General features: G+C 48.4%; 1 protein-coding gene across 2 annotated transcripts in view; it reads right to left on the reverse strand.

Moving 5' to 3' along the window:
- Positions 1-22,351, reverse strand: part of NEMF (nuclear export mediator factor) — a 191,266-nt gene that overhangs the window by 58,413 nt on the left and 110,502 nt on the right. For both annotated transcript variants that reach the window (XM_063947548.1, XM_063947547.1), the window contains exons 19-25: positions 15,285-15,397; positions 15,092-15,149; positions 13,182-13,240; positions 10,330-10,450; positions 8,792-9,047; positions 7,079-7,127; positions 6,965-7,005 (exon numbers count right to left, since the gene is read on the reverse strand). In XM_063947548.1, coding sequence (XP_063803618.1) covers positions 6,965-7,005; positions 7,079-7,127; positions 8,792-9,047; positions 10,330-10,450; positions 13,182-13,240; positions 15,092-15,149; positions 15,285-15,397 — 697 coding nt within the window. The remainder of the gene's footprint in view (positions 1-6,964; positions 7,006-7,078; positions 7,128-8,791; positions 9,048-10,329; positions 10,451-13,181; positions 13,241-15,091; positions 15,150-15,284; positions 15,398-22,351) is intronic.

Raw genomic sequence — 22,351 nt, forward strand, 5'->3', positions numbered from 1 at the left:
TGTTTCTGCAGGTGAGGGTGCAATGGGGGGCACCTCACCACACCAGTTTACTCACAACACTAGGGTGAAGGCTGTGACCTGGCTATTACTGTATGTATGTTCTCCCAGTGTTTGCATGGATGTAGTGCAGGGACATAACAATTAAATTGTGTAGGGGGTGATAAAGGCTCCTGGCACTGAGAGCCTCCACCATTTGTGCATCCCCAGTCTCTGACCTCACCGCACTGGTTGTAAAATCTGCCCCAGTGTTCCAAATTGACAAAGGCTAATTCCTAGGCAATCATGTGATCACTTAAGAACCAGTTGATTGGAGGTCTGCGCCCATTTACTTTGAGTAGTTTAGTTATTATCTGGCTTTTATAGGTGCAGGGATTCTAAAATAAGATTTTACTCACCGGTAAATCTATTTCTCGTAGTCCGTAGTGGATTCTGGGAACTCCGTAAGGACCATGGGGAATAGCGGCTCCGCAGAAGACTGGACACAACTAAAAGAAAGCTTTTAGACTACCTGGTGTGCACTGGCTCCTCCCACTATGACCCTCCTCCAAGCCTCAGTTAGGATACTGTGCCCGGAAGAGCTGACACAATAAGGAAGGATTTTGAATCCAGGGTAAGACTCATACCAGCCACACCAATCACACCGTATAACTCGTGATACTACACCCAGTTAACAGTATGAACTATAACATGAGCCTCTCAATAGATGGCTCACAACAATAACCCTTTAGTTAGGCAATAACTATATACAAGTATTGCAGACAATCCGCACTTGGGATGGGCGCCCAGCATCCACTACGGACTACGAGAAATAGATTTACCGGTGAGTAAAATCTTATTTTCTCTAACGTCCTAGTGGATGCTGGGAACTCCGTAAGGACCATGGGGATTATACCAAAGCTCCCAAACGGGCGGGAGAGTGCGGATGACTCTGCAGCACCGAATGAGAGAACTCAAGGTCCTCCTCAGCCAGGGTATCAAATTTGTAGAATTTAGCAAACGTGTTTGCCCCTGACCAAGTTGCAGCTTGGCAAAGTTGTAAAGCCGAGACCCCTCGGGCAGCCGCCCAAGATGAGCCCACTTTCCTTGTGGAATGGGCTTTTACTGATTTAGGATGCGGCAATCCAGCCGCAGAATGCGCCAGCTGAATTGTGCTACAAATCCAGCGAGCAATAGTCTGCTTAGAAGCAGGAGCACCCAGTTTGTTGGGTGCATACAGGATAAAAAGCGAGTCAGTTTTCCTGACTCCAGCCGTCCTGGAAACATAAATTTTCAAGGCCCTGACTACGTCCAGTAACTTGGAATCTTGCAAGTCCCTAGTAGCCGCAGGCACTACAATAGGTTGGTTCAAGTGAAAAGCTGATACCACCTTAGGGAGAAACTGGGGACGAGTCCTCAATTCTGCTCTATCCATATGGAAAATCAGATAGGGGCTTTTATATGACAAAGCCGCCAATTCTGACACACGCCTGGCCGAAGCCAAGGCCAATAACATGACCACTTTCCACGTGAAATATTTTAGATCCACAGTTTTAAGTGGCTCAAACCAATGTGATTTTAGGAAACTCAACACCACGTTGAGATCCCAAGGTGCCACAGGAGGCACAAAAGGGGGCTGAATATGTAGCACTCCCTTTACAAATGTCTGAACTTCAGGCAGTGAAGCCAGTTCTTTCTGGAAGAAAATCGACAGAGCCGAAATCTGGACTTTAATGGAACCCAATTTTAGGCCCATAGTCACTCCCGACTGTAGGAAGTGCAGAAAACGACCCAGCTGAAATTCCTCTGTTGGGGCCTTCCTGGCCTCACACCACGCAACATATTTTCGCCAAATACGGTGATAATGGTTTGCGGTTACTTCTTTCCTGGCTTTTATCAGCGTACGAATGACTTCCTCCGGAATGCCCTTTTCCTTTAGGATCCGGTATTCAACCGCCATGCCGTCAAACGCAGCCGCGGTAAGTTTTGGAACAGACAGGGCCCCTGCTGTAGCAGATCCCGTCTGAGCGGTAGAGGCCATGAGTCCTCTGATATCATTTCTTGAAGTTCTGGGTACCAAGCTCTTCTTGGCCAATCCGGAACCACGAGTATCGTTCTTACTCCTCGTCTTCTTATTATTCTCAGTACCTTTGGTATGAGAGGCAGAGGAGGGAATACATAAACCAACTGGTACACCCACGGTGTCACTAGAGCGTCCACCGCTATTGCCTGAGGGTCCCTTGACCTAGCGCAAAATCTCTCTAGTTTTTTGTTTAGGCGGGACGCCATCATGTCCACCTGTGGCCTTTCCCAACGGTTTACTAACAGTTGGAAGACTTCTGGATGAAGTCCCCACTCTCCCGGGTGTAGGTCGTGTCTGCTGAGGAAGTCTGCTTCCCAGTTGTCGACTCCCGGAATGAACACCGCTGACAGTGCTAAGACGTGATTTTCCGCCCATCTGAGAATCCTTGTGGCTTCTGCCATCGCCATACTGCTTCTTGTGCCGCCCTGTCGTTTACATGGGCGACTGCCGTGATGTTGTCTGATTGGATCAGTACCGGCTGGTTTTGAAGCAGGGGCCTTGCCTGACTTAGGGCATTGTAAATGTCCCTCAGTTCCAGAATATTTATGTGTAGGGACGACTCCTGACTTGACCAAAGTCCTTGGAAATTTCTTCCCTGTGTGACTGCCCCCCAGCCTCGAAGGCTGGCATCCGTGGTCACCAGGACCCAGTCCTGTATGCCGAATCTGCGGCCCTCTTGAAGAGGAGCACTCTGCAGCCACCACAGTAGAGATACCCTGGTCCTTGAAGACAGGGTTATCAGCCGATGCATCTGAAGATGCGATCCAGACCACTTGTCCAAGAGGTCCCACTGAAAGGTTCTTGCATGGAACCCGCCGAATGGAATTGCTTCGTAGGAAGCTACCATTTTTCCCAGGACTCGTGTGCAGTGATGCACCGATACCTGTTTCGGTTTCAGGAGATCTCTAACTAGAGATGACAGCTCCTTGGCTTTCTCCTGCGGGAGAAACACTTTTTTCTGTTCTGTGTCCAGAACCATCCCCAGGAACAGTAGGCGTGTGGTAGGGACCAGCTGTGACTTTGGAATGTTTAGAATCCATCCGTGCTGTTGTAGCACTTCCCAAGATAGCGCTACTCCGACCAACAACTGCTCCTTGGACCTCGCCTTTATAAGGAGATCGTCCAAGTACGGGATAATTAAAACTCCCTTTTTTCGAAGAAGTATCATCATTTCTGCCATTACCTTGGTAAACACCCTCGGTGCCGTGGACAGTCCAAACGGCAGTGTCTGGAATTGGTAATGGCAATCCTGTACCACAAATCTGAGGCACTCCTGGTGAGGATGGTAAATGGGGACATGCAGGTAAGCATCCTTGATGTCCAGGGATACCATGTAATCCCCCTCGTCCAGGCTTGCAATAACCGCCCTGAGCGATTCCATCTTGAACTTGAATTTTTTTATATATGTGTTCAAGGATTTCAAATTTAAAATGGGTCTCACCGAACCGTCCGGTTTCGGTACCACAAACAGTGTGGAATAGTAACCCCGTCCTTGTTGAAGTAGGGGCACCTTGACTATCACCTGCTGGGAATACAGCTTGTGAAATGCCTCTAGCACAGCCTCCCTGCCTGAGGGAGTTGTCGGCAAGGCAGATTTGAGGAAACGGCGGGGGGGAGACGCCTCGAATTCCAGCTTGTACCCCTGAGATACTACTTGAAGGATCCAGGGATCCACCTGTGAGCGAGCCCACTGATCGCTGAAATTTTTGAGGCGGCCCCCCACCGTGCCTGGCTCCGCCTGTGGAGCCCCACCGTCATGCGGCGGACTTGGAAGAAGCGGGGGAGGACTTTTGTTCCTGGGAACCTGCTGTTTGTTGCAGCTTTTTTCCACTACCTCTGCCTCTGGACAGAAAGGACCCGCCTTTTCCCCGCCTGTTTTTCTGGGGTCGAAAGGACTGTACCTGATAATACGGCGCTTTCTTAGGCTGTGAGGGAACATGGGGCAAAAATGCTGACTTCCCAGCTGTTGCTGTGGAAACTAGGTCTGAGAGACCATCCCCGAATAACTCCTCACCCTTATAAGGCAAAACTTCCATGTGCCTTTTCGAATCTGCATCCCCTGTCCACTGCCGAGTCCATAAGCCTCTCCTAGCAGAAATGGACATTGCACTTATTTTAGATGCCAGCCGGCAGATCTCCCTCTGTGCATCTCATGTATAAGACTGAGTCTTTTATATGCTCTATGGTTAGCAGAATAGTGTCCCTGTCTAGGGTGTCAATATTTTTCGACAGGGAATCTGACCACGCAGCAGCAGCACTGCACATCCATGCTGAAGCAATAGCTGGTCTAAGTATAATGCCGAGTGTGTATATACAGATTTCAGGATCGCCTCCTGCTTTCTATCAGCAGGCTCCTTTAGGGCGGCCGCATCCAGAGACGGTAGTGCCAACTTTTTTGACAAACGTGTGAGCGCTTTATCCACCCTAGGGGGTGTTTCCCAACGTGACCTATCCTCTGGCAAGAAAGGGAACGCCATTAGTAACTTTTTAGAAATTACCAATTTTTTTAATCGGGGGAAGCCCACGCTTCTTCACACACTTCATTTAATTCTTCAGATGGGGGAAAAACTATTGGTAGTTTTTTCTCCCCAAACATAACACCCTTTTTTGAGGTACCTGGGTTTATATCAGAAATGTGTAATACCTCTTTCATTGCCTCAATCATGCAACGAATGGCCCTAGTGGACATTAAATTAGACTCTTCGTCGTCGACACTGGTATCAGTATCCGTGTCGACATCTGTATCTGCCATCTGAGGTAGTGGGCGCTTTAGAGCCCCTGATGGCCTTTGAGTCGTCTGGGCAGGCACGAGCTGAGAAGCCGGCTGTCCCGCATTTGGCATGTCGTCAAATTTTTTATGTAAGGAGTCGACACTTGCACGTAATTCCTTCCATAAGTCCATCCACTCAGGTGTCTGCCCCGCAGGGGGTGACATCACATTTCTAGGCATCTGCTCTGCCTCCACATAAGTCTCCTCATCAAACATGTCGACACAGCCGTACCGACACACCGCACACACACAGGGAATGCTCTGACAGAGGACAGGACCCCACAAAGCCCTTTGGGGAGACAGAGAGAGAGTATGCCAGCACACACCAGAGCGCTATATAATACAGGGACTAACTGAATTATATCCCCTTATAGCTGCTATAATTATTATACTGCGCCTAAATTTAGTGCCCCCCTCTCTTTTTTACCCTTCTGTAGTGCAGACTGCAGGGGAGAGCCAGGGAGCTTCCTTCCAGCTGAGCTGTGAGGGAGAAATGGCGCCAGTGTGCTGAGGGAGATAGCTCCGCCCCTTTTTCGGCGGACTTTTCTCCCGCTTTTTTATGGATTCTGGCAGGGGTATTTATCGCATATATAGCCTCTGGGGCTATATATTGTGATTATTTTGCCAGCCAAGGTCTTAATATAGCTGCTCAGGGCGCCCCCCTCCCAGCGCCCTGCACCCATCAGTGACCGGAGTGTGGTGCAGTGCTGTGCGCTACCTTGGTGAAGACTGAAGTCTTCTGCCGCCGATTTTCCGGACCATCTTCATGCTTCTGGCTCTGTAAGGGGGACGGCGGCGCGGCTCCGGGAACGAACACCAAGGACGGGTCCTGCGGTCGATCCCTCTGGAGCTAATGGTGTCCAGTAGCCTAAGAAGCCCAAGCTACCACCAGTTAGGTAGGTTCGCTTCTTCTCCCCTTAGTCCCTCGTTGCAGTGAGCCTGTTGCAAGCAGGTCTCACTGTAAAATAAAAAACCTAAAATATACTTTCTTTCTAGGAGCTCAGGAGAGCCCCTAGTGTGCATCCAGCTCGGCCGGGCACAGAAATCTAACTGAGGCTTGGAGGAGGGTCATAGTGGGAGGAGCCAGTGCACACCAGGTAGTCTAAAAGCTTTCTTTTAGTTGTGCCCAGTCTCCTGCGGAGCCGCTATTCCCCATGGTCCTTACGGAGTTCCCAGCATCCACTAGGACGTCAGAGAAAGGAAGGTGATTCCCTGCAATGATGCGAGCCATGACCCTCTTCTGACCTATGGTTCCCCGACCTATACCTAGAATTGACCACGGACGTTTGCAGTCTGCCTGATCATTGCCAACTGAAGTTGTGCTAACTGTGTTTACCTTAGTCTGGATACTGACCTGACAGGTGTCTGTGGGGTTTTTAGAAGTGGAGATGTTGCCCATAACAACCTATCAGATTCTAGCTATTGTCCTGTAGAAGGTGCTAGTTAAATGATAAAAATCTGGTTGCTATGGACATCTCCTCTTCTACAAACCAGCACTTTTGCAAACCTGTTCCTGGTTCTGATGTCATCCCCAGGTACAGGCCCTGAACCTGCCTCAGGTCTGCTGCAGCTGTTTTATGTTTTATTACTTTTTTTATTATAACTTTCCTGGCATTGTCTCCATCTCCTTCATGTGCACCCACATGGAGCCTGTGAATAAATGCCTAACACAGTGTACTGAAGTCCTGGGGCCGACAGCTGTAAGGGAGACAGACCACAACAAGTGATCGCAGGATTGGTCTAGTTTCTGGCTCTTTCCCCGCGGTTTTCTATCTATATGTATCACAGAATTCGCTTAGACATTTAAGATAAAACTTAGGAAGAATTAAAAATAATAAATCAGAGCAGAAGCCCTGTGCCAACTTCCAATGCTGGGCACTGTATAAAAGGTACATGGGATTTATCCGGAGAAGTCCCTTTTTCCCCCCATTGCCCTAGATATAACCCACTATCCATGTTTCCCTGATGGAGAAATCACACCTACAACTGTATTTGGCAGCCTAGTATGAGAATGACCACAGGAGCTGCCGGGGTATTATGGATCTGAGAAACCCTTAATACACACTGCAGGTTCTAACCAATGATAAACATGCTAATTAGCCGTCATCAAGACTCAGATCGCAGACATCGCTCACCGTCTCTCCTTAGCGGACAGATGTTTTCGGGACTTGTCACTCTACGGCAAAGAGAAAACGGGTCACACCTTGGAATTGATGGCTTTGGCTACTAGTTGAGGATTCTTATCTTACCGTTATGGCTGACTCGACAGGTTCTGTTACAGCTGCTGTGCTCAGTGTCCTGCAAGGTAGATAACAGCAGTTTTATCAGTCCACATTAGAACTAACATGTTCATGATCTAGCACTACACGTAATTACATGCCTACTTGTGCCTCAATTGAAGGGGCAATGATCCACAGCTCTTACAGCCTCTCTGATGTTAATAAAGGTATAGTGCTTGGGAATACAATGTAGGTTTCCATGACCCACAGTACTAAGATCAGAAGCTATTTTTCATGGTTTTGGCAAGTAGGAGAATTTAAATCACTGCAGCTAAGAAATATGGCAGCTTCCGGGTGACATACTACGGACATCTCACTGCCTTGCTGCATTCAGCTGTAGCCCCTCTCCCGCATGCCCCCTCACTGGCTTTGCTATCACTGCTGTAGCCCACTTTATTATAGGCGGCGTGGAGCAAATAGGAAAACATTGATGCTGTATTGGAGGACGTTAGATGTGAAGGGGGCGTGTGATGCAGACAGCAGCTGTCCAATCAGGAGACACATTCAATACACATCTTGCCAACACAGTCTAAATGTTTTTTTTTAGTTATCGGACTATAGTCATCCAGTCTTTTATACAGTATGTACCTAGGTCTACCCCACTGCTAAATCATAGACATATACACAGTCGCAGATGCGCGCTCCTTCTGGAATAACTTGCAATTAGTGGACACCGGAAAATCTTCAAGAGTCAATCAATCTCAAAATGAGGTCAGCTCTTCGCTAGCTATTATCTCCCCATATCCATTTTCCTCAAACAAAACAAAGGTAGGGGATAATAGTGAAGTACAATTTATTGTAATACATATAAAATGAAGAAGGACAACTTCAATAAAATCAGTTCCAAATAAAATCCACCAAAATTCTAGGTAGAGTGTGCGTACCAAAACACGTGGGCTGTCATCAGATGCACACCCATCAGCGTTTGTATACTGTTACTGGGGTACCTCCCGGGATGTCTGCACCCTTTCACTGCTGGCCAGGCACCTTCTTTTCGGGTGTAGTATGGTATGCCGGCGGTCGGGCTCCCGGCGACCAGCATACCGGCGCCGGGAGCCTGACGGCTGGCTTACCGACAGTGTGGCGAGCGCAAATGAGCCCCCTTGCGGGCTTGCTGCGTTCGCCACGCTATTTTATTCTCCCTCCAGAAGGGTCGTGGACCCCAACGAGGGAGAATAAGTGTCGGTATGCCAGCTGTCGGGATTCCAGCGCCGATATAATGTGCGCCGGGATCCCGACAGCCGGCATACTGAAGACCACCCCTTCTTTTCCATAGTTGGTTTGCTACAGTCTGTCCCAGATACCACCAACGCGTTTCAGCTCCTGAGAGCCTTTTTCAAGGTGTATCCCCTACCTTTGTTTTGTTTGAGGAAAATGGATATGGGGAGATAATAGCTAGAAAAGAGCTGACCTCATTTTGAGATTGATTGACTTTTGGAGTGGAGGTGACCACTTTAGCAGCTGCTGCATCCCCACTGAGTTGGAGCGCGGGTTTGAAACTATCTCTTTTGTGCTAATCATAGACAGTCCAGGGTGATGGGAAGGAAGGGGGTAGTAAAGTACACCTGTATCACACCGGTATTGAATGCAGAGTGGTGTACTGACCAAGTAATGATAGTTGGTTGTGTCCTACAAACTAGAACACTTCCGTTTCTTTGTAAACACCAGCAGCGGACCTCTTACCTCTTTTTCTGCAGATGAGACAGGTCTATAGAAGTATCAGGATAAGCAGCATCCTCCTCCTTCACTGGAGAGTTATTCTCTGCAGAATGAGCGCTGCTGCTGTCACTGTCATCAGCTGAGGCCACTTGTGCAGGATCACACAACCCTGTGCTAACATTGATATCTTCCCCAACATTGTCCTCTACACCTCTCCCTCCTTCGCTGTGAGGTTTCTCCTGGTCCTCGCTGCTGCCATCGCTGTCGTCTTCCAGGGCTTCTGTAAACAGACAGAACAATCCGCACAATTATCCACAGAGGTGATCTGTACAAACCGTACTGCTCAGACGAGGGTGATTACATGGGTTAACATAGAAGAGAGACACCTAACTGGTGGTTTAAAGGTAGGATGTGGCCCCAGCCTCTATGAGGGCAGTTACAGTAGAGCAACTCTGCTCGTTTTACCTCCCACCCCTATGAGAATGGAAGCTAAAATGTCTTGTGCTGCAGTTACCAGAATTATAGGCCAAATGTTATCCTTCTGTGTGTTGTAATGACAAAGAAAAAAAAAAAATTAACACAACCGAAACAAAACCGGAATTACGTTCTCACAAACGGACATAAAATGATGCTATAAAATTGTTGCTTTCTACCTAAAGATGCCAAAAGCTGTGAAGACCCTATTAACTGGATAATTAAAAGAAAATGTAGTGTCTAAACAGGTGATGTAGAATTGTTCTCTCATAAGTGGCGAAGGGAAGAGATGAGACATGAGTAGGGAGGGCCCTGCTCCTGAGAGCTGACAATCTAATGCGAAAAGGGAAGAGATGAGACAAGAGTAGGAAGGGCCCTGCTCCTGAGAGCTGACAATCTGTGTGCAATTTTGGGCACCATATTACAAAAAGTATATCCTGGAGCTAGAAAAGGTTCAGAGGCGGACGACCAAACTAATCAAGGGCATGGAGACGCTGGAATACGAGGAAAGGCTTGCAAGGCTAGGCATGTTTACATTGGAAAAGAGGAGACTAAGAGGGGACATGATCAACATCTACATATATATATATATATATATATATATATATAAGGGGTCAATACACAGAGCTTGTGAGGGACCTGTTTTCTATAAGATCAGCAAAGAGGACACGTGGTCCAGGGCCGTAACTACGTGTGTGCCAAGTGGGCTTGGCACACAGCGCAGTTGCCCTGAGGGCGCACGGCCAGCGGCATGTAATGAGTCAAATTGACTCATTACATGCCGCCTCTGAAGTCTGCGCCGTGCGCCGCGCTGTGGAGGGAGAAGTCAGCAGCGCCGGGCAGCAGAGAAGGAGGAGGAGGGAGGGGGACTGGAGCCGCAGCAGCGCTATTTCATTGGTAGTAAGCGCCGCTGCAGCATCTCCCTCTCCTTCCGTATTGGCTGCCCGGCGCTGCTGTGGATGCTGGGATGCGGTTCCTCCATCCCAGCATCCACAGCAGCGCCGGGCAGCCAATACTGCCATTTTACGTTTATAATGCATCCCTCAACTACCTTATCTTACTGTATTTACACCAAGCCATTTTCTCACCCAATGGCTCATTTTCTTCTTCTGCCAGTGCGGTGTTACTGCTCGTCACACTTTCCAGATCCTCATCCTGTACTTTCACTTTGCGCTCCCCTTTGTGCCTCCAAACGCATGCCTCATCCACCTGAAACAAGGGGTCAGCACCTATCATTACCAGCACATATCTTTAGAGTCCATGGAAAATACACTGAGTGCTGCCCTCTACAGGTCAGCTAGAAAGATACAGATAGGAGTTGCACGTACATCAGCCACATGCCTCCCAGTCGCTTTCAGCGCACATGCTCATCTATGCGTATGTATGGAGGTATTCTAACCTTTATGTAAGTCGCACAGATCTCCCCTTACAGCATTAGTTCCCTAACTTGGTCTTCAATGCACTCTAACAGTCCAGGTTTAAGGGTATCCATTCTTCAGCCAGGTGACTTAAATAGAACTTCAGTCAGTTTGATTACTCCATCTGTACGCAAGCATGACTGTCCACAAGACCTTGACTGTTAGGGTGCCCCGAGGGCTGAGTTTGGGAAACCGGATACAAGAGTGTGAAAGGGCTGCAGCTGGGAGAGAATACAAAGCCTAACGTAGAAATGGGCGTGCAGCTGGTAGAGAGTACAAAGCCTAACGTGGCAATGGGTGTGCAGCTGGGAGAGAGTACATACCCTCACGTGGCAATGGGTGTGCAGCTGGGAGAGAGTACACAGCCTAACGTGGAAATGGGTGTGCAGCTGGGAGAGAGTACAAAGCCCAACGTGGAAATGGGTGTGCAGTTGGGAGGGAGTACATAGCCTAACGTGGAAATGGGTGTGCAGCTGGGAGGGAGTACATAGCCTAACGTGGAAATGGGTGGGCAGCTGGGAGAGAGTACATAGCCTAACGTGGAAATGGGTGTGCAGCTGGTATAGAGTACAAAGCCCAACGTGGCAATGAGTGTGCAGTTGGGAGGGAGTAAATAGCCTAACGTGGAAATGGGTGTGCAGCTGGGAGGGAGTACACACCCTAACGTGGAAATGGGTGTGCAGCTGGGAGGGAGTATATAGGCTAATGTGGAAATGGGTGTGCAGTTGGGAGGGAGTACATAGCCTAACGTGGAAATGGGTGTGCAGCTGGGAGGGAGTACACACCCTAACGTGAAAATGGGTGTGCAGCTGGGAGGGAGTACATAGCCTAAAGTGGCAATGGATGTGCAGCTGGGAGGGAGTACATAGCCTAACGTGGCAATGGATGTGCAGCTGGGAGGGATTACACGCCCTAACGTGGAAATGGGTGTGCAGCTGGGAGAGAGTACATAGCCTAACGTGTAATGGGTGTGCAGCTGGGAGAGAGTACATACCCTCACGTGGCAATGGATGTGCAGCTGGGAGGGATTACACGCCCTAACGTGGAAATGGGTGTGCAGCTGGGAGAGAGTACATAGCCTAACGTGTAATGGGTGTGCAGCTGGGAGAGAGTACATACCCTCACGTGGCAATGGGTGTGCAGCTGGGAGAGAGTACATAGCCTAACGTGGAAATGGGTGTGCAGTTGGGAGTACATAGCCTAACGTGGAAATGGGTGTGCAGTTGGGAGGGAGTAAATAGCTTAACGTGGAAATGGGTGTGCAGCTGGGAGGGAGTACACACCCTAACGTAGAAATGGGTGTGCAGCTGGGAGGGAGTATATAGCCTAATGTGGAAATGGGTGTGCAGTTGGAAGAGAGTACACACCCTAACGTGGAAATGGGTGTGCAGCTGGGAGGGAGTACACACCCTAACGTGGAAATGGGTGTGCAGCTGGGAGGGAGTATATAGCCTAATGTGGCAATGAGTGTGCAGTTGGGAGGGAGTACATAGCCTAACGTGGCAATGGATGTGCAGCTGGGAGGGAGTACACACCCTAACGTGGAAATGGGTGTGCAGCTGGGAGAGAGTACATAGCCTAACGTGTAATGGGTGTGCAGCTGGGAGAGAGTACATACCCTCACGTGGCAATGGGTGTGCAGCTGGGAGAGAGTACATAGCCTAACGTGGAAATGGGTGTGCAGCTGGTATAGAGTACAAAGCCCAACATGGAAATGGGTGTGCAGCTGGTATAGAGTACAAAGCCCAACATGGAAATGGGTGTGCAGTTGGGAGGGAGTACATAGCCTAACGTGGCAATGAGTGTGCAGTTGGGAGGGAGTAAATAGCCTAACGTGGAAATGGGTGTGCAGCTGGGAGGGAGTACATAGCCTAACGTGGAAATGGGTGTGCATCTGGGAGGGAGTATATAGCCTAACGTGGAAATGGGTGTGCAGCTGGGAGGGAGTACATAGCCTAACGTGGAAATGGGTGTGCAGCTGGGAGGGAGTACATAGCCTAACGTGGAAATGGGTGTGCAGCTGGGAGGGAGTACACACCCTACATGGAAATGGGTGTGCAGCTGGGAGGGAGTACATAGCCTAACGTGGAAATGGGTGTGCAGCTGGGAGAGAGTACACACCCTAACATGGAAATGGGTGTGCAGCTGGGAGGGAGTACATAGCCTAACGTGGCAATGGGCTGCAGCTGGCATGCATGGAGAGTAACTGTGTGATTCTGGGTTGTGCGCACCCAGTGTGGCCTTGTGGAAGTGAGGATGATAGCGATGACTGTTAGCTGTGCTGCTGCTGTTTAGGGGGTGGTATGACTGCACGCTATGTGGTTCTCATATCGGAGTCTGATTCTGAGCTGCATGCAATGCCACTGCAGATGGAAAACCCAATCAGACCCCGGTATGAGACCCCCGTAGCGTCCGGACCTACCACCCCCTAAACTTCAGCAGCACAGCGAACAACAGTCATCGCAATCATCCTGTGAATGAATCAGCAGCAAGAAACATTTCAGCCTCTCGTACATACAGACCTTAAACAGAAACCCAAATCCCATCATTAGGTAAGAGGGAGGGAGGAAATTCTTTTTCCCTAAAAAAAAAAAAAGCATATATAAATTTCTAGATGTCCAAGTGTGATAAGCGTAACCCCAAAAGTGCCCCCGCAGCCTACATAACGTGGAATATATGTAGTTATGGTAGACTTACCATCGATAACTATTTCTCCTAAGTCCACAGTATCCTCAGGATAAACATTGGGATATGAGGTAGCGACAGCAGATTGGCACCAACGATCAAAGCTTTCGGCCTCCCAGAATGCAACGGGCCAGTCCCCTATATCCCCACCTCCTGGCAATTCAGTTGTTTTCCAAAGCTCAAGGCAGGAGTATCATAGAGAGCCCTAATCAGGCGAGAAGAACACACATACACACCCTTCCGTACAAGAAGGAAGAGGTTAGTAGGCGAAAGGATCCTCAAATCAGGTGCTTCAGGGTGGGATCCCTGTGGATATTGTGGACTTGGAGCAATAGAGTTATCGACGGTAAATCTACCATAACTACATATTTGTCCTGCAGGGTCCACAGGTTATCCACAAGATAACAATGGGATGTCCCAAAGCAAATTTAGTGGTGGGGACGCTCTTGATTTGACAGGAGAATCCTTTGCCCGAATTCAGCGTCCTGAGAGGCAAAGGTATAATGTCTAATGAATGTGTTAATGGAAGACCATGTGGCCGCCTTACATATCTGTTCAGCTGAAGCACCACGTTGTGCTGCCCATGAAGGACCTACCTTACTAGTAGAGTGAACAGAGACATTAGCCGGAACAGGTAGATCAGCTTGAAAATATGCTTCTGAAAACGTCATCCGAAGCCACATCACCAGTGTCTGCTTGTCAGCAGGACATTTTCACTTGTGAAATCCGTAGAGAACAAAGCGAGAATCTGTCTTTCTGATAGCACTGGTACGATCTACGCAGATCCTTAAGACCCTTGGAAGGCCGGGACTACAATTCCTTCGTTAAGGTGGACTTTAGACACCACCTTAGGAAGATAACCAAATTTGGTTCTGAGAACCGCTTTATCTGGATAAATAAAAAAAATTCAGAAAAGGAGGGCGTCATATTAATGCCCCTAAATCTGAAACTCTTCTAGCTGAAGCAATAGCCAGTAGAAAGAGAACTTTAGCTGTCAACCATTTAAGATCCACTTGCTTTAGTGGTTCAAATGGAGCAACTTGAAGTGCCTTTAGGACTAAACTTAAATCCCAAGGCACTGCAGGAGGAACAAAATGAGGTTGGATGTGTAACATTCCCTGGAAGAAAGTGCGAACATCCTGTAGGTTAGAAATTTTCTTTTGGAACCATACAGTCAATGCTGACACCTGCACTCTCAAGGAAGCCACCCGTAGACCTTTGTCCATTCCTGCCTGAAGGAATGCTAGGACTCTGGAAACTCTGAAAGACCTAGGGTCAAATTTCCAGTCACTGCACCACTGAATATAGGCTTGCCATATTCGGTGATAAATGCGAGCTGAGGATGGTTTCCTTGCTCTGAGCATTGTTTGGATTACCTGTTGTGAGAATCCTCTTAAGATCGTGGTCCGGCTCCTGCCGCACCAATAAAAAAAAAACTGAATTGCCTGAGCCAGGAGGCGGGGATACAGGGGACTGGCCCGTTGCATTCTGGGAGGCCGAAAGCTTTGATCGTTGGTGCCAATCTGCTGTCGCTACCTCATATTCCATTATTTATCCTGTGGATAACCTGTGGACCCTGCACGAGAAAAGCCATTTTTTTAAGACTAAACCTATATTTATGAGAAGACTAGCAATTAAGCAAGAACTATAGACCTCACTGAGGCATGAGGCACCCAGCCCACACAAATAGCTTCCTGCTCTGAGTATAGGCACAGGTACACATCAAGGCTGGAAAGGGTCCCCTCACCTCTGATCATAAAGCTCCCGGTTGTCAGGTACTCTCCCGTTGGAGCGGTCTTTGACACCTGAATGGAGAAGAAGTATGAAAATGTAGGATTTCAATAAATCAGGCGACAGGAGCCCTCCCCCCCCCCCCCCCATCCTAAAGCCAAGCTTTCTAGTAAAGCAAAGTGAAACACACAAGGACGTGTGGACATTACCTGATTATGGTGGACCCACCAGGCACTAGTAATGACACGCGCGTCCCAGGCAGCACTATAGCAGACGGCCATTGTGCCAGCTTCTGTTAAGGTACGGGGAGGTACTGGGTCACCTATGTAAAATAATAGTCAAAAGAACGCATAAGACAGGGTAAGGAAGGCCCACTACACTAAGACGTTCATATCTCCCACATACACAGGGCCGGATGTAATGGCTTGCGAAACGTCCGGAGCGCCGAGACTCCGCCCGAACTCGTACGTTTTTTTTAAAGTAGCAAATGTTTGGTTTTGCACTGTAAACGTTTGCTGCTTTAAAAAAAAGAGGATTTTGGTACTTACCGATAAATCCATTTCTCTGAATCCTCTAGGGGACACTGGAGTTCCTCTTAGACATTAGGGGTGTGAAGCCTGCAACCGGAGGTGTGGCACAATCTAAAAAAAAATTGCATTGTCTGCACAGCCGGCTCCTCCCCCTACACGCCCCTCATGCCTCAGTTTTGAAAATTTTGACTGAGAGACGAGGACACGATACGAGAGCCTATAGCGAGGAACCGAACTGTACAACATGCCAAACAGCATCCAAGAACTTCTTTAAACGAAAAACCAACGCTGTTTTGTACGAACTGTATGAACAAAAACTATAAACCCAGCAGGATTGACAGCACCGAGGCGGGCGTCCAGTGTCCCCTAGAGGATTCAGAGAAATGGATTTATCGATAAGTACCAAAATCCTCTTTTCTCTTTCATCCACTAGGGGACACTGGAGTTCCTCTTAGACATTAGGGGACGTCCCAAAGTTATCTCCCAGGGTGGGAGTGCTGTCTGTTGCCTGCAAAACCAGACGTCCGAACTTAGCATCTTCGGACGCAAAGGTATCAAACTTATAAAACTTCGCGAACGTGTGGGCTGAGGACCACGTTGTCGCTCTGCAAAGTTAAGAAGTGGAAACACCTCTGGCTGCCGCCCAGGAGGCACCCACTGATCGAGTGGTATGCGCCCTCGTCCGCAACGGAACCTGTTTACCACAGGCAATATAAGCTTGCCTAATGGCAAGTCTAATCCATCGAGCTAGGGTCTGCTTAGAAGCTGTCCAACCCTTCTTTGGTCCATCATAAAGGACGCACAAATGGTCCGACCTTCGGAAAGACGATGTAATCTGTACATACACCTTTAAAGCTCTGACAACATCCAAGGACACATCCCCATCCGCTAGATCCTTGAAGGATGGGACCACAATAGGTTGGTTTACATGAAAACCCGAAACAACCTTAGGAAGGAAATCAACTCTTGTACGGAGCTCTGCCCGATCCTCATGAAAAATCAAAAAGGGACTTTTACACGACAAGTCTCCTAACTCAGAGACCCGCCTAGCCGAACCTAAGCTAGCCATAACGTTGCCTTCCAAGAAAGATATCTTAGGTCTGTCCTTGGTAACGGCTCAAATAAATGTGATCTCAAAAAATCTAACACCAAATTTAGATCCCATGGTGCCATGGGGGAACGAAAAGGGGGCTATAACCGCAGCACCCCATGTAAAAAAGTCTGAACTTCTGGTAAGGATGCCAACCGTTGTTGAAAAAGAATGGAAAGGGCCGACACTTGCACCTTCAGAGATCTCAACCGCAGACATAAGGTGAGTCCGGCTTGAAGGAAGAGTAAACGTCTGGATAAATGGAAGGTCTTCGAATCCCATCCACGTTCCTGACACCAGTCTATCCAAATTCTGTAGTAATGCTCAGCTGTCACTGGCTTCCTGGCCGCAATCATTGTAGGAATAGCTCTACTAGGTATTCCTCTGTTCCTTAAGATCCTGGTCTCAACAGCCACCCCCACAAACGCAGTCTGTTTAGGTCTGGGTGAAGAAACGGTCCTTGAGACAGCAGGTCCTCTCTTTGAGGTAACCGCCAAGGGTCTTCTGACAGCAACCCTTGTAGGTCTGAGTACCAACTCCTGCGTGGTCAATCTGGAGCGATCAGCATCGCCCACACTCGTTATCGTTTCAACCTCTTCAGTATTTTTGGAATGAGTGGGAAGGGTGGAAAGATGTAAACCATTTCGTAATCCCAATGAAGTGTCAACGCATCTACTCCTTCTGCTGCAGTATCCCTTGTCCTGGATACATATCTTGGCAGCTGGTGGTTCTGCCTCGACGCCATAAGGTCGACCTGCGGAAGGCCCCATTTCCGCACTACCATCTTGAAGATCCGTGGATGAAGACCCACTCTCCCGGATGCATGTCCTGTCGACTGAGATAATCTGTTTCCCAATTTTCTACCCCTGGGATGAATATTGTCGAGAGGATGATGTTTCGCCTCTCCGCCCACAACAGGATCTTTGTTGATTCTTTTAACGCCATCTTGCTCTTTGTTTCCTCTTGACGGTTTATGTAAGCCGTCTTCGTGACATTATCCGACTGTATTGGTACGTGCTGACCCATGACCAGGTCTTCTGCCAAGCGAAGTGCATTGTAAACTGCTCTTAATTTGAGAAAGATTATGGGTAATCTGCTCTCCTGCAATGTCCATCTCCCCTGAAATTGATGTTCTTCCAGGACGGCACCCCAACCTCTGAGACTGGCGTCCGTTGTCAGAATCCTCCAGTCCCAACTGCTGCATCTTTTCCCTGCTGCAAGATTCTTGTGCCCCAATCACCATGTTAGGGAGACACGCACTTGTGGTTGAAGGCAAAACCTCTGATGCAGCAGCCAATGCGACCCTGCTCTTTGAGCAATGAGGTTCATCTGAAAAGGTCGAGAATGAAGTCTGCCGTACTGGAGAGCTTCGAACGATGCTACCATCTTCCCGAGAAGTTGTACACAGAGGTGTAGAGAAACCGTTGGTGCCTTTAGTACCTGAGTCACCATTTATTTCTGTATGTCCTGAATCTTGGATTCTTGCAGAAAATTCTTAATTCCACAGTGTCCAATATGAGGCCTAGGAACTGAATCCTTTGAGTTGGAATAAGGTTGGATTTCTGGAAATTCACAATCCATCCGTGTTGGATCAGAAATTGGTGAGATGTCCAAGCATCCTTCATCAGCTTCTCCTGAGAAGAGGCATTGATTAGGAGATCATCTAGATAAGGTATTATTGTGATTCCCTGTAACCTTAATTCTGCCACCATGACCACCATAATCTTCGTGAAGATCCTTGGGGCTGAGGATAGGCTGAATGGTAATCTGAATTGGTAATGATCCCTCACCAGTGCAAACCCTAAGTAAGCCTGGTGGGAGGACCAAATCGGGATATGTAGGTACGCATCTTTTATGCCATGAACTCTTCTCGTTCCAAACCTGCAATGACCGACTGGATTGATTCCATCTTGAATCTGTAGACCCATAGAAATTGGTTTAAAACTTTTAAATTGAGAATAGGTCTGACTGTCCAGTCTGGTTTTTGGCACGACAAAAAGACTGGAATAAAATCCCGTTCCTTTCTGAGAGGTAGGCACTGGAACAATGACCTCCGACTGTCCAGATCTCTGGAGAGGTGGTGGCCCATTTGTCTTGAAACCTCTCCAGTCGTGCGCCCACCATGGAAGGCCCCAGGTGAGCTGGGAGACCGTCATGCCACGGTTTTGTCAGTAGGTTTATCTTGTTTTCTGGTCGTTGCCTGTGAGCGGCCTCTACCTCTACCCCCACGCGCCGACCCACCAAAACCTCGGCCTCGAAAGGACTGAGATCTGAAGGAATTAAACGGTGGTCCCGAATAACCTCTCTTAACCTGTGGAGTGTTTTTCGTATAAGGAGTAGGCAGAAATGTGGACTTCCCAGCCGTAGCCTGGGCTATCCATTTGTCCAATTCTGGACCGAAAAGAGTGTCCCCCGCAAAGGGAATAGCTTCCACTGCCCTTTTAATGTCAGAATCTCCCTGCCATTCTCTATTCTCGAATGTGTTCCACCCGTTGAGTGATCTCTTCCAGGCTATTTTCCTCCTCAATAGCCTGTATAATACGGTTGGCCCATGTTCCCATGGCCTTGTTAACCCAAGCACAGATGAGGGTAGGTCTCTGTGCCCCACCTGCTGCTACAAAAATCGACCTTGTCCACTTTACGATCTGAAACATCCTTTATAGTCGTTACATTAGGTATCGGCAAAATTGTCTTTTTTGATAATCTTCCTAGAGAAGCATCCACCACTGGTGGATTCTCCCATTTATCCATTACCCCCTTAGGTAAAGGGTACGTTACCTGAAATCGTTTCAGGAATTGAAAACGTTTATCAGGTTGTTTCCATGCCTCCTCCATTTGAGCTTGGAGAGATTTAGGAATGGGAAACACTGCTGAATGTGGTTTCTGTGCATCAATTAAGGAGTCAATACCTGAGATTGCCGAATCCTCTTCTGTAGAGTCGGCGTCCAGGTTAGATTCAATTAACTCACCTTCCTCTGTATCCATAATAATACCGTTCTCTACCTCTGTTACCTGAATCACTTTTAACTGCCTTGCGCACATTCGTGTCTGCTTGTGCGGGCGGCGTTAAATTAATGAGGAACTCTTCCATTGTCTTTGAGAATCCCGCAGCCCACTCTGATTGTTGTTTGCGTGATTCTGCCATTTCCTTGGATATTCTATCCGTAAGAATATCCTCCCATGGCCATGACCTAGACTAAGCACTGCTCCCCGACTGTGCGTCCCTGTCTAAGCAGGAGTCGCACACCCCGGAGCTGCCAACCCTAGTGCTTTTCTTGTTACACTTTGTACACACATAATAGGTCTTAGATGTCTTGGTTGCAGCCTTAGACATGTTTATCGGTTTATGCAACAATGTAAACAGTGCTTTCACCCTTTACGACAGGACGAGAAAGCCTGTATTAAAGACGGGAGTGAAGTTTTGTTTGAAACCGGCTGTAAAAACTTTTCCCTTCCTATGTAGAAGGGAGGACAACTAACTAAAAAAATAAATAAAAAATAAGAATTTACTTACCGATAATTCTATTTCTCGGAGTCCGTAGTGGATGCTGGGGTTCCTGAAAGGACCATGGGGAATAGCGGCTCCGCAGGAGACAGGGCACAAAAAGTAAAGCTTTTCCAGATCAGGTGGTGTGCACTGGCTCCTCCCCCTATGACCCTCCTCCAGACTCCAGTTAGGTACTGTGCCCGGACGAGCGTACACAATAAGGGAGGATTTTGAATCCCGGGTAAGACTCATACCAGCCACACCAATCACACCGTACAACTTGTGATCTAAACCCAGTTAACAGTATGATAACAGAAGAGCCTCTGAAAGATGGCTCCCTAAACAATAACCCGAATTAGTTAACAATAACTATGTACAAGTATTGCAGATAATCCGCACTTGGGATGGGCGCCCAGCATCCACTACGGACTCCGAGAAATAGAATTATCGGTAAGTAAATTCTTATTTTCTCTATCGTCCTAGTGGATGCTGGGGTTCCTGAAAGGACCATGGGGATTATACCAAAGCTCCCAAACGGGCGGGAGAGTGCGGATGACTCTGCAGCACCGAATGAGAGAACTCCAGGTCCTCCTTTGCCAGGGTATCAAATTTGTAGAATTTTACAAACGTGTCACTGTTCTCCCCTGACCACGTAGCTGCTCGGCAGAGTTGTAATGCCGAGACCCCTCGGGCAGCCGCCCAAGATGAGCCCACCTTCCTTGTGGAATGGGCCTTAACAGATTTAGGCTGTGGCAGGCCTGCCACAGAATGTGCAAGTTGAATTGTGTTACAAATCCAACGAGCAATCGACTGCTTAGAAGCAGGCGCACCCAACTTGTTGGGTGCATACAGTATAAACAGCGAGTCAGATTTTCTGACTCCAGCCGTCCTTGAAATGTAGATTTTTAAAGCTCTGACAACGTCCAACAACTTGGAGTCCTCCAAGTCGCTTGTAGCCGCAGGCACTACAATAGGCTGGTTCAGGTGAAACGCTGATACCACCTTAGGGAGAAAATGCGGACGCGTCCGCAGCTCTGCCCTATCCGAATGGAAAATTAAATAAGGGCTTTTATAAGATAAAGCCGCCAGTTCAGATACTCTCCTGGCGGACGCCAGGGCCAGTAACATAGTCACTTTCCATGTGAGATATTTCAAATCCACATTTTTTAGTGGTTCAAACCAATGGGATTTGAGGAAATCTAAAACTACATTTAGATCCCACGGTGCCACCGGAGGCACCACAGGAGGCTGTATATGCAGTACTCCTTTGACAAAAGTCTGGACCTCAGGAACTGAGGCCAATTCTTTTTGGAAGAATATTGACAGGGCCGAAATTTGAACCTTAATAGATCCCAATTTGAGACCCATAGACAATCCTGATTGCAGGAAATGTAGGAAACGACCCAGTTGAAATTCCTCCGTCGGAGCACTCCGATCCTCGCACCACGCAACATATTTCCGCCAAATGCGGTGATAATGCTTCGCGGTGACTTCCTTTCTTGCCTTAATCAAGGTAGGAATGACTTCTTCTGGAATGCCTTTTCCTTTTAGGATCTGGCGTTCAACCGCCATGCCGTCAAACGCAGCCGCGGTAAGTCTTGGAATAGACACGGTCCCTGCTGAAGCAGGTCCTGTCTTAGAGGTAGAGGCCACGGATCGTCCGTGACCATCTCTTGAAGTTCCGGGTACCAAGACCTTCTTGGCCAATCCGGAGCCACTAGTATCGTTCTTACTCCGCTTTGCCGTATGATTCTCTATACCTTTGGTATGAGAGGCAGAGGAGGAAACACATACACCGACTGGTACACCCAAGGTGTTACCAGCGCGTCCACAGCTATTGCCTGCGGATCTCTTGACCTGGCGCAATACCTGTCCAGTTTTTTGTTGAGGCGAGACGCCATCATGTCCACCATTGGTCTTTCCCAACGGTTTATTAGCATGTGGAAAACTTCTGGATGAAGTCCCCACTCTCCCGGGTGAAGATCGTGTCTGCTGAGGAAGTCTGCTTCCCAGTTGTCCACTCCCGGGATGAACACTGCTGACAGTGCTATCACGTGATTCTCCGCCCAGCGAAGGATCCTGGCAGCTTCTGCCATTGCACTCCTGCTTCTTGTGCCGCCCTGTCTGTTTACATGGGCGACTGCCGTGATGTTGTCCGACTGGATCAAC

Source organism: Pseudophryne corroboree, chromosome 12 (genome assembly GCF_028390025.1).
Source record: "Pseudophryne corroboree isolate aPseCor3 chromosome 12, aPseCor3.hap2, whole genome shotgun sequence".
In the NCBI taxonomy this organism is placed as follows: domain Eukaryota; kingdom Metazoa; phylum Chordata; class Amphibia; order Anura; family Myobatrachidae; genus Pseudophryne; species Pseudophryne corroboree.